Consider the following 11985-nt stretch of genomic DNA (forward strand, 5'->3'; position numbering starts at 1 on the left):
GTCTCATATGCTAATAAGTTTAACAAGAGGCAAGACTGGGGTAATTGTTATGGACTGCTGCTCCTTTTATTATTCAGCTGTCCTCAATTTCTTGGATTTTTCCACTAGTTAATAAAAAATGATAATCTGATACTTGTCCAATAGGTTTTTTCCTGCTTTTCCTGCATGCATTTAATACTTAATCATGTCATGTGCTTGTGTGCTGCCTAGACCCAGATCCAGAGCAGCCTTATGTGCTTCAGAAGTGAGGGAAGTGCTACGCTTAGTACTGCACAAAGAGTTTGTGCTTTTCGGTTGTTCCTGAGCTGGTTTGCATTATATTGTTTTGTGCATATTTTCCTTTTTTTTTTTTTTTTATATGATGAAACTGCAGACACTACCCGACCAAGGAGAAGCCAAGAAAGTGATGGTGTCGAATACATTTTTATTTCCAAGCACTTGTTTGAGACAGACGTACAGAATAACAAGTATGTTGAATAGATTTTTAACTAGAACTGCAGTTAAAAGAATGGCTTTATTATAAAATGGGGCTGGTTGTTATTTTAAATAATAAGTCAAACTGGATATAAGTTGCAGTGATTTGAAGATGTGTTAAAATCACATTTTGTTATATAAGCAGCTGGAAAAAAAAAAAAAAAAAAAAAAAAAAAAAAAGGCAGTATATGCAAACACAACAGTTTCTAAGCTTTCACGTAGTTTCAGTACCTTAGCTTCTCAAGGAGACCCTGAAATTATAGGTGCTTAGGATGGGGGAGCATTCTTTTAATAGAGCATCTGCTGTCATAGCAGTAAAGCATTGCAGCTCTAGGGAAGGGGGAGTGTGGAAGTGCTGCAGACGTGCCTGAGTCAATGTTTGCATAGTTCTGCTCTCTTTCAGGCTAGGCACTTCCTCTGCTTTTGAATTTAGAGATCTACAGTGAAGCCCTTGCCTTCCAGAGAGTAAACTAAAATGAAGAGACAATGGTAGCATCATGCTCTCTAGCAGCCTGTAAAATTCTGTAGCTTGAAATTCTTCCCCAGTTTCAGAGGGCAAAAGTGTATTAGACACAAAGCTGTGGGTTTTATTGAAACTTCAAACTGTGCTTTGCTTTTCTGGCAAATAGCACTTGTACTTTTATAGCAAATAACCAGCCGCCTTGGTTCCACCAGCACTGTCGTCACTCCTCCTCCTCTTCTGAGACACAGAATTTGGATATTCTGTAGTGTGCAATGAAATTTCAGTAGTTTCTATTGTTTAGCTTATCCAATGTTTTATTGCATTGCATTAGTTCAGAAAAAGAGGTGATGGAAAACATTAGTGGGCTGTTGGACTACAGTACTTTTTTCTCTTTAACTGTAATACAAGCAGGTGTTACTGATTTGAAAGTGGTAAAGTCGAAGATTTCTTAAAATTGACATGCTGAAGTACTTGACAGCATTTCCTTCATAAAACATGGTAAAACTCTCATGTAAAGTAAAATATTTTTGCTCCTGAATTGAATCTTATAAAGCAAACTGGTAAGCTTTTTTTTCTGGAGAAAATAGAAATGATTCCAGTTGTTTTCACCTTCTGCCACAGGTTTATCGAGTATGGCGAGTATAAGAACAACTACTATGGCACAAGTTTAGACTCTGTTCGATCAGTTCTAGCTAAAAACAAAGTTTGTTTGTTGGATGTGCAACCTCATGTAAGTAAGCATGTCTTCTGAACTCTTGTACTTCCCCATATTGCATATTGGAATTCCAGGAAAAAAATACTTCTGACAAAGTGTACTTTATCCCATACTGAATGACTACTGCGTAGGTTTGCTGGGTACCTTTCTCTCAGCAAGGGTCTCTGAAAGGAGATAAATATATAGCCAATAAATAASGAAGCCTGCAGCAAAACACCAAAGATTTAATTACAGAATGCTATGTTTCCATTCATCTTTCTGTTAGTTTGGGCAARAGATTGTCCCTAAAACTTTAATTTCAGAATAGCTTTGAGTTATCACCCAGTTYAGCAACTTTCTCTCCCATGTTTCACTATACTGTTCATGCCAAGGGTTTCCATGCAGGGTGGAACATAAGTCAAGGAAACGCACTAAATGTGATGTTGGCTGGATAATTGTTAAGAACATTCCTCTCTAAACCACTTTTTTTTTTTCACTGACTTTGTCTTTCAACCCCTCTGAAGAGCTCCACTGGGAATTTTTTTTTTGCTTCTAATAACCACAGTGCTTTCAGGAGCTGGACTAGTTTGTTTAAACAGGCAAAACATCTCTTCTCCAAGGGTGGCCAGTGTATGGCTTCTGAAGGCTGGCATCTTGTGCACAGCTCCCAGAGCAGTTTCAGATGTGGGGCTGTGCCCTGGGCACAGGGCAGGGGCTGCACTGGCAGTGGAGTGGCCAGAGAAGCCACACCCCATGCTGGGGGAGGAGAGGAGCTGACAAGACCATTGCCTGTCCCACACAGCYCTGTGTTCCTGCAAAGCACTAAATGCCTTTGGGAACCCAAGCTTGTGAACCATTCTGGGATCCCACTCTCCACCATGGGATTTTCCTGTGGACTCTGGAAAGCTTCTGACCACCCATAATACGACCCCACGCTGCAACTGAATCATAGACCTGCCTCTAACACCAAACATAACTCGCTCAGGAAGAGTGAACAGCAGGGAGCTTGGTGATGGGCACACAGTATTGAAGAGAAAAATCATTGACCTTTTGTGAACAAGTGACACAGACTCCTCTTTCCTCTACTTTTTATGGKTAACGAAAGGGTTAATCTTGCTAAAATAGGTTGAACTTTCCCTCCTCCCCTGAATACCTGCTGTTCCCCTCCGTCCTCTTGCTGCCAGCAGCACTGGTGTGCACAACTCAGCCTTTGCCAGTCTGATAGAGATTACCAGCAGTCATGTGGAAATCAAGACCTATAATCACCCATGGAGAAATGGTTTTCTTACCATTCTGAAAATTCTCCTTACATGAATCAGTGCTGGTCAGCAGAGCAGGATGGCAGTAAATTAAAAATACCTGCCTAGAAGTGGTTTATGGGTTTATTTTGGTCAGTGGGGAGTTTCTTTTATTACAGTAAATTCCATTGTGCAAAATAARCTAATTAATTAAAAACTTTCCTCTTCCCAGACAGTGAAACACTTACGGACATATGAGTTTAAACCATTTGTTATATTTATAAAGCCTCCATCACTTGACCGTTTGAGAGAGACCAGAAAAAATGCCAAGATTATTTCAAGTAAAGATGACAAGGGAACTGCAAAACCCTTTACAGTAAGTATAATTAGATACAGTAAAACATGAGAACCTCATGTTAAGAGTTTTGTTGTTGCAGTTTACCTTGAAAATAAAGCTGATCACTGGATCTCATTGACAGCACTTGTCAGGGCTTACACCAGCATCTTACTGTTTCCCAACCTCTCTCACATTACACATTTACTGTGGTGTTTTCATTGTTTGATACGCTCATGGGTATTTACAGTTTCCATAGTTCTCTGATTTTATGTCATTGAAGGACCCCTACAATGCAAGCATATCTTTATAAAAGATAGTGCTATGCATTTCTTTCAAAAATTTGTACCTGGGCTTAGATGTTTCTATTCAAATATAAGAATTTATTTACCAACTGTATTAAGTGGTCTAAATTTAGAGGGAAGTTCAAATGTAAAGAACCAATTAAAAAAGTAAATGCTACTTTAATAAAAAGCCCTTATTTGTGGATAAGAGAAACAGAGGGTTTTTTAAATGTTTTAAGAAAATTAACACTGTAAGAAAAAAGAAAAATCTAAGCAAGTAACAAATGCTGGGTTTTGCCAATAGTCAGAAAAAAATTTAGATGACCCAACATTAATGTACTTGCTTCCTTGTAATATAAAGAAATCATATTTTCATTGAAGCTACAGCAAAGTTGATCATTATTAGACTGTTCATCTGTATTTACAGTGTGTATAATTTTTCCTCATTCAGATGTAATTTAGAATATTTTAGGTTTTGTTTCAAAGTGAGTCATGGATATGGTCACAGACTGTCTCTGTGTAAAATGTGCATATGAAATAGTTTGGAAATTACATGCTGTAAGAAAATGTTGGTTTGTAGTATATAAAGGTAAGAGGAGTTTATTCTTAAGAGCAACCTTCAGGACACTGCTTAGTTAGGACAGGTTTAATCTGTCAGAGTTACTCAAACAAATTGCTAAGATTTGTTCCTTCCCAGACATGGAGAGAAATCCAATAAGCCATATCGAACAAGGCATAGAATGATGACTCCTGCCAAGCTCTTAAAAGAAAAAAGGCTGTGCTGTAATACATGGTGTGCTAATAGCAAGCTGAGACTAACATAATGAAACTTTAAATGTATCATCAAAGTAAACAGCTAGAAACATTTTCCACTGATGCTGCTAACAGAAAATGGCTCTGTAATTACCACGCAGTGACTAATTGTGTCACTACATGGGGAGAGATGAAAGAATTGCCTGTTGAGCAGAGTCAACTCATCAGAATACTCTCTGACATCACTTTTAGTGGTAATTTCTATATTTTTTAAAATTAGAAATACAGTTTCCATCTCTAGATGAGATTAGAAATAAGCAATTAGACTGCTTTTAGTACAGAATGTGTTTATGCAGTGTTGCTATGGACTGGCTGTGCACTGATCTTCATTGCACTGATCTTACTAGGAAGAAGATTTTCATGAAATGATTAAATCTGCACATGTGATGGAGAGCCAGTACGGCCACCTTTTTGACAAGGTGATAGTCAACGATGACCTCGCTACGGCTTACAGTGAGCTTAAAACAACTTTTGACAGGTTGGAGACTGAGACCTTCTGGGTTCCCGTCAGCTGGCTGCACTCATAGTGATGTTTTAAGCAGACAAAACCTCTGCTGTTGTAACAGAATCTGAACCTGGGGCATGGTTAGGCTTTACTCAATGGCCATTTTCTTGGGAGGAGGGATTTTAACTCTGCTGAGCAGCAGGTATACTCTTCATGCACTTGGAACTGATCTTGTTTTCCTGTGTCTTCAATTCTCCTGCCCACAGTTTGGGGCAGAACAGTCAGATTAAACCAGAGATTTACTGTGCTCCATAAAGTGAGCTAATACTACTGTAGCAAACTGCCAAACACCTCTTTATCATCATCTGTGTGTTTCCAAGGTGAACTTTTTAACAGAGTTTTGCAGAAGATACAAATTAATGCTGGAGGTCAGCACTTTTTAAGCATAACTGTTCCCATAAAGAGCACATCAGCACTTGGAAGTTATTGCCCTTTAAGTGCTTGAGAGAACTGAAACAGGCAAAAGTGACCAACATTTTTATGAGGAAGACATCATAGTTTTAATTATGTATCAATTTGTTTTTACTTTTCTAGATGTRAACCTTGTGTTACCTGTACAGACTGATTCTAGTATTCCTTTGCAATAACATAATCATGGAAAGAAATATGTATTCAGTGGCTTGTGAAACACTCAGCTGTGAGCATGCATGGATTGAAAATATTTTCACGCATGCTTTGTGGCACAACAAAGAAAAGTCATGGGAATAAGTATTTAAATAGGAAAAAGTGTGAGTTAGTGTGTATATAACTTCAAAGTCTTTGGGATTAAACTTCTGTAAAGTCAGTGGCAAAATGATGTGAATAGCAACAAAGTAGAGAATATTTCTTTTTAGCCCTTTAAATTGATTGGAAATATTTTTGGCACCCTTATGACAATTTTCCCATCAGAAATTTTCAAACATTGAGGAAACCTTGGACATCTGAAAAGCAGTTGAAAGAGATTAATTCTTTTTATTGTTGAATATGTCATGATACTTTTTAGTAGTGTAACATGTATTTTGTCTCCACTCAAAAATTATTTGATGCTGTAGAGTTCACTGTAAAAAACCTCCTTGTCACTGGTCAGACAGCTGGAAACCCCATTTTAAGATTTGATGTGTCAGTGTAAGCAAATGTATATTAGAGGATGTATTTTTAATATAGATAATTTGGTATTTTTCTTTATTTACTACTGATATGCAGGAAGTGAGTACAGATGTAAAGACCAAGTAAGACCTGTGTGTTGTGTTGTGAATATGTCTTGTAAGTACAGAATGTGTATAGGAACTTGCTGACTTTAGATCATCCCATCTGTGGCATTCAAACAGGAAACCATTATTTCATGTTAATCTGTAAAGAGAATGTAGCTCTCTGGTTTAAAGAAAAAAGAATTTAGTGAAACTTTATATATTTATGAAAGGGTTGAAAAGGGATGTTAAGTTTTTAAATTTCTTGTCAATGTGATCATTTATTAAAGAGATTACTAAGTCTGTAATTTGAAACAGTCTCTGTAAATGGAGCTCAACATTCCATGTAAATATTTTGTTTCAGTTCATATGCTGATAAAGCCATCAGATTTTGCAGTTTTATTCTAAATGTGTATTTAATGTGTGGGCCATTGCATTTGGCTTAGAGTCTTATAAAACAAATGAAATGCAAGAAACAACAGCAAATATCCCTGGGAGTCTGGGAATGTTTATGCAAGAGTTACAGATGTACTAAGACCCAGTATGGATACATGCTCTGCTCGAACAGCTTTACTGTAACTTCTGTCAAATTTCACCATTTTACTGGTGGACTTAAACTTTTTTGTWACATAAATAGGAATTTGTAATTTAAATTAATTGCATAGAGATTATCTGAATTAAGAAAACACTTTCTATTTTGTTTTAATTACTGAAAATCAGACTATTTTTCAGGGGATACGGAATTCAGCGGGTCAGTTTGCCTTTGCCTGCGAGAYGCCAAGTGCCTTCACCGTCTCTTAAAATCAAGAGAACACTTGGCATCTCTCAGGAACAGGTAATTTCCAATAGGAGAGGCTTTAGTCCTCACTAAAACACTGTTAATACTGCTTCTAAACTGAGCTGTCTTGAAACACTGGGGTAYAGTCACGCTCACATAAGGGACCTGCTCTTGTCTTTGTGAAGTAGATGCTAGAATAATCTGCAAACTCCCTGGTAGGGATGGTTCTGGCTGTCCTGCAGGCTGTTTTTCCTGTCCTTTTGAAATTAATTTAATTCCCATTCCTGGGTCGGTGTGGTCTAGGAGGATCTTGTGCACAGCTTTGCTGTCCTGGGCAGCAGTAAGCAGCATGGGGCTTTGCTGCATTGCCAGAGACACTGACCCTCTGAGCTGTCAGTCCTGGCAGGAGTCTCCCRGACCGATGGCTGCCTGCCCCGTCTCTGAGCCAGGAGCTAATTCCTGAATAGTAACACCTGCAAAAGAAAGGGAATCTCAAAAACATAGATCCAACCAACGGAGTAAAACGTACACAGAGTCTTGGAGGAGTCAGAAATTGTTTTAATTGCATTACTAAATTGCTCTTGAAAAAATCAGCATTATTGCAGTGTTAGCTTCAAAAGCTAAAGATCAAAGCTGTGTCTCGTGAAGAAGCAGGCAGAGATGACAGGAGGTCTAAGCAGAAAAAATGTCTTCGCCCAACAGTTTCAACAGGACAGGAGCCTGCTTATCATGACGGATGCTGAGCCTGTGTGCTGAACTGTTCTGGGATACCAAGGGGAACAGGGGGGTGGATTGTTCCTTTGACTCCTAAGAATTTGGGAACGAAGACAACTAAATGTGTTTCCAATATTCCACATATTCAAGTTGTGCTGTGTGGGTTTTTAGAGAAATGTATGTTTTGACAGTCAAGTCCAGATGTTTTTATTGTGTTCTAGCTGTTTGCTGTAGTCAAACAAAAGGTAGTATTTTTAATATTGTACCAAACTCTATACTTGAATTCACATCAGGTCCTTGGTTGATGTCTTACCTGAAATCTGATCTTACCTTCTTATGCAAAACAATAAATTATTGATATACCACTGAAGGTGTTTTTTTCTTCATTGTAAATTGACTCACAGAGTAGTTTGCATGGGAAGGAGCCTTAAAGATCATCTCATTCCAATCCCCCTGCTCCCTGTCATTGCAGGAACACTTTCACTAGACCAGATTACTCTGAGCCCCATACAACCTGGCCTTGAAYACTGCCAGGGATGGGGAATCCACAATGTCTCTGGACAACCTGTTCCAGTGTCCTACCCCCCTCAYAGTAAAGAATTTTTTGCTAATACTTACTCTAAATCCACCATCCTTCAGCTTGAAGCCATTCCCCCTTGTTCTATGGCTACATTCCCTTGTAAAAAAGTCCCTGTTTTGTAGCCCACTTTAGGTACTGGAAGCTGCTATAAGGTCTCCTCAGAGCCTTCTCTTCTCCAGGATGAATAAAATTACTTTAAAATTACTTTAACTACTTTAAAGCATTTTAAAGGGTAAAATGCTTAAGCAGTAAATTATTTCATGGGACTCTACTAACTGTTATGTTCCAAATGGAAAAATAAAGCACCCTTGAACAAGAACAATTTTTAATATTTCATTTTAGTTGCCCAACTCTCCTTCAGAATTGATGTTTAGCCTTTCCTGTAGCCCATCCCATAAGAAAACATTTTCTTTCTGAGGGGAAAAGCTTATGTCAGTGGATCAAACTGAAATATCAGCTCATCTGGACTAGCAAAGTCTCGGACTATTGTATGCATTGTTGACTCAGTGTTTCACAGGACATATACACTTACAGGCCATGCAAGTCCCATGGGAGGTTGTGCTCATTTGCAGGACTCAAAGAAAGTAATGCTTGAACTGAGTTACTTTTTGCATTGTGTTATGCCTTTTCCAGAATAAAAAAAAGAAAGCCTAACACATACTAGGATTAGAGAGAAGACTTTTAAGACCCTTCTGTTTTGTTTCAGTGCACWATTCTGCATTTCCCACATGTACTTCGGTTCAGGTTTCTACTGTGTGTGGAGAATTTTTTGTTCAGTAAARCTCATATTTAGCTTTTTTGACATTGTTTCAAAGGATGAGTAGTTTCTTCAGAGATTTGATGTTAAAGTTGTAATCTAGACTGTTTTTGCTACTGCTCTCTCTACAGTCATTTCCCCACAGGATTAAGAGTTTTCTGTGTGTYAGTGCTTAAAGTCATTTGTACTTGAAATTTGCCCAAGATCCTTCTGCTCTCAGAGTCATTAAGTATTTATCATATATTACCATGATTAATGTATGATACCAAGCATTCAACAGAAAAATGTCTGAGCACAAAATTAAAGGAAGACAGTAGGTGTATTTGTTGTTTAAGAATTCTGGTGCTAGATAACAGAAGTTTCAGCAGAAAATCACACAAAAACATTTGGAAACAGTTACAGTCTGGTCTTAAATTTTGTCTTATGTTATACGCCAGTACAAATGAGAGAATTTAGAGTTCTAGACAACTGGAGATATCCCTCTTGATATCTGTGTCTGAAATACAAGTTGGATATTTGAAGACTATGGAATGATTTTACATCTCTATAATAAAATACTATGGTACTTTGTGTAGCTGACATCCAACATTTCAAAAAAGAGGGTAAATCTGTGATTATTGAGACTTTGCTTCTGTTTCAGCTGTACATTTGCATCTGTTTAAACAAATTTTTAAGGACTGAGTAGCACAAAGCTTCCAGCTATACATTTCAGTTTGTGGAAAAAAATATCCTCAGGGTTTCCAAAAGGATTCAAATGGCACAAACGTATCTGAAAACTTGTTGATAAGAAATAAATAGAGAAAATTAGGTCACAATTTCCTTTGTAATTAGATCCTTTTCTTTTCAGTAGCTGTATCAATATTCAGAACTTGAATATGCTAAAAAAAACCCAGAAGGCATCCAAGGATTTTCAAGTGAAAGTTAGATTTATGTTTTAACAAAGATGTTACAAGCTTTCTATAGGATTATACACACACTCATAGAAGCTTGAGGTACATGTTTTGAAGTGAGGGTCTGTGGGTATGGCAGAGATGAACTGAGAATGTTACAAATGCAAGTACTACCCTGAAAATGAATCTTCGATTTGGTAAATCACTGAACAGGAGGTCAGACCTAGCTGCAAATGTGCTGCGGTTCCTGTTCCCTCCTTGGTAAATACAAATAAGCACCAGTAAATCGTCATTGGTTAAAATGCTAAAATTGTCCAAATTTGGAACTGAAATGTGGTATTCAGAAGGAGGAGTACTCCAGATCCTGGTGACATTGTCCAAGATGCTGCTTTAATGTCTTCTAACTTCATTAACTTTYGCGGCAAGAGTACAGCGATCACAGCTCTAACTCAAAATTACCAAACTCTGTTTAGTCATTGACAATTTCATTGTTTTTCTTTTCACCCTTGTGCAGCTTCAATTTAAGAATTCAGTCACAGAAGAAGGGGGAAAGGGATAATTAACTGATACTGAAAAGCAGACATAAAAAATTTGATACAGACATTTTTTGCCTCCTTTCCAATGGCTACTGGGGTGTTGTGTTCCTGAAGCAAGTGAAGAGCTAGTGTTTTTTCCAGATGGAGAGGACTTGAACAGTGTTTTGTCCCAAGAAAATGGAATTGCTCTGAGAGGTCCCTSTAGCCTGTTCGATGCATGAGAGCARCATGTGGTAAAAAAGAACAGAAGCAGTTCTGAATTTTATGCAGCCAGTGTTGGCTTCAGGGGTTCTTGTTTAAAGCAATGGCCATTGTGGGCAGTTCTGCTTCTTTTCAGTGTGACCTCTGAACATTTACTGGTGTATGCCCTRGATGGGTTGTGCTTCCCCACTAAACCTACTTTGATGCAGCTTCTGGAGCCCTACCCCCACATACAGAGTGGCCTGTGCTAGGCACCAAATGACCATGGAGCAAAGACGTAGTCCCAGGGTCAAAGGAGCTCACAAAAATAAGTGGCAGATGGCCGAGCAGAGCAGCAGGAAGGTGCAAAGAGATGCGCTGCACACAGCTCTTCCTATCCTCTGGAACCAGAGGCAGTGCTGGCCCAATGGGACAGTCAGATCAAGGATTCAGCATCTCACGGGAGGATTGGGGGTTAGAGCTCCCTGGCAGGGCTTCAGCCCATGCTGTGCAGTGCCCAGTCACAGCTGAGAGCTCACAGAAACCTGGACCTGGCAGCCATGCCGCCAGCTCGACTGCAGGAGGGAATTAGCTGTGTGTGCATGAGCTGTGCTCTGCCTCCTTCCTGCAGAGCCAGAACAGCAGGTCTGCTCCTGTCCTGTTTCCCTGCCTGGTGCCAATGAAGGCAGGAATGCTCCAAATCCCATGTGCAGTCCTGGCTACTACTGACTGCAAGGCACAAACATTTTCTTGTTTGGTTGTGGTTTTTTCATTGTTGTTGTTGAAAACTGGCTTGAAAGCTTTGTTATTATTGGTGCTATCTGGATAGTATGAAAGAGCAGCCTCAGTTATTGGCCCTGCTGGGTTATTATTCCAGATGTTTTTCTTTACACAGCTGTTAAGCAGGAAGTAGAACCAAAACCAAAGATTGATTCGAACCATTGTTTTGTCAAAAACCAGAACTGAACCTGAATTATTGTCTTCTTTTGACTTCATTGAATTCAGGCCATCATTGACCACAGCTGGATTCAACCCCAGCTCAAACCACACTGAAAAAAGTCCAGAGCCTGACCACACTTTTGAGTAGGTGAGATCTTGAAGGCCAAGAGCCTGCATCTTGTCATGAGTGCAGCTGATGTTACCTTCAAGCCAACAGCAGCTTTTACTGAGCATGTGTGCACATATACATATTGTTATGTATTTATCAAGTGCTTTAGTGGACATCAATTAATTTTAATGAAAAAAACAGGCTTATGTTGCATAATTGGAAGATTAAGGGCAGACTAAAGAAATATGTCTACTCACAGAATACCGAAGTTTTAGCAAATAGATGTATAGTTTTACTTCAGCAGGACTCACACATCTCAGGAAACTTAGAATTTACATTTCATATATACTGGTTTGCCCTTATTTTCTGAAAGTCAAAAGAGCTTGATTGAATGCAGGCTACAGACTTGTTCACTACAAACCTATTTAAACATGAAATCTTGCGGGATTAGCTTAATTGTTCCCTAAATGAGAAGGCTACTTTGTACACAGACTACCATTTTATGCTTGCCAGATAAAGAAATGTGAACCT

The 11985-nt window shown here is 38.7% G+C and overlaps 1 protein-coding gene across 5 annotated transcripts in view; it reads left to right on the forward strand.

Moving 5' to 3' along the window:
- MPP7 (MAGUK p55 scaffold protein 7) overlaps positions 1 to 7828 on the forward strand; it is a 149401-nt gene extending 141573 nt beyond the window's left edge. For all 5 annotated transcript variants that reach the window (XM_057374158.1, XM_057374163.1, XM_057374159.1 and 2 more), the window contains 4 exons: positions 374 to 467; positions 1559 to 1667; positions 3102 to 3245; positions 4648 to 7828. In XM_057374158.1, the coding sequence (XP_057230141.1) occupies positions 374 to 467; positions 1559 to 1667; positions 3102 to 3245; positions 4648 to 4827 (527 nt within the window). In that variant the 3' untranslated portion in view covers positions 4828 to 7828. The remainder of the gene's footprint in view (positions 1 to 373; positions 468 to 1558; positions 1668 to 3101; positions 3246 to 4647) is intronic.
- Positions 7829 to 11985: the final 4157 nt, after the last annotated feature.

This window comes from Malurus melanocephalus, unplaced genomic scaffold (assembly GCF_030028575.1).
Source record: "Malurus melanocephalus ecotype Western Australia unplaced genomic scaffold, MMel_1.1 scaffold_218, whole genome shotgun sequence".
Classification (NCBI taxonomy): domain Eukaryota; kingdom Metazoa; phylum Chordata; class Aves; order Passeriformes; family Maluridae; genus Malurus; species Malurus melanocephalus.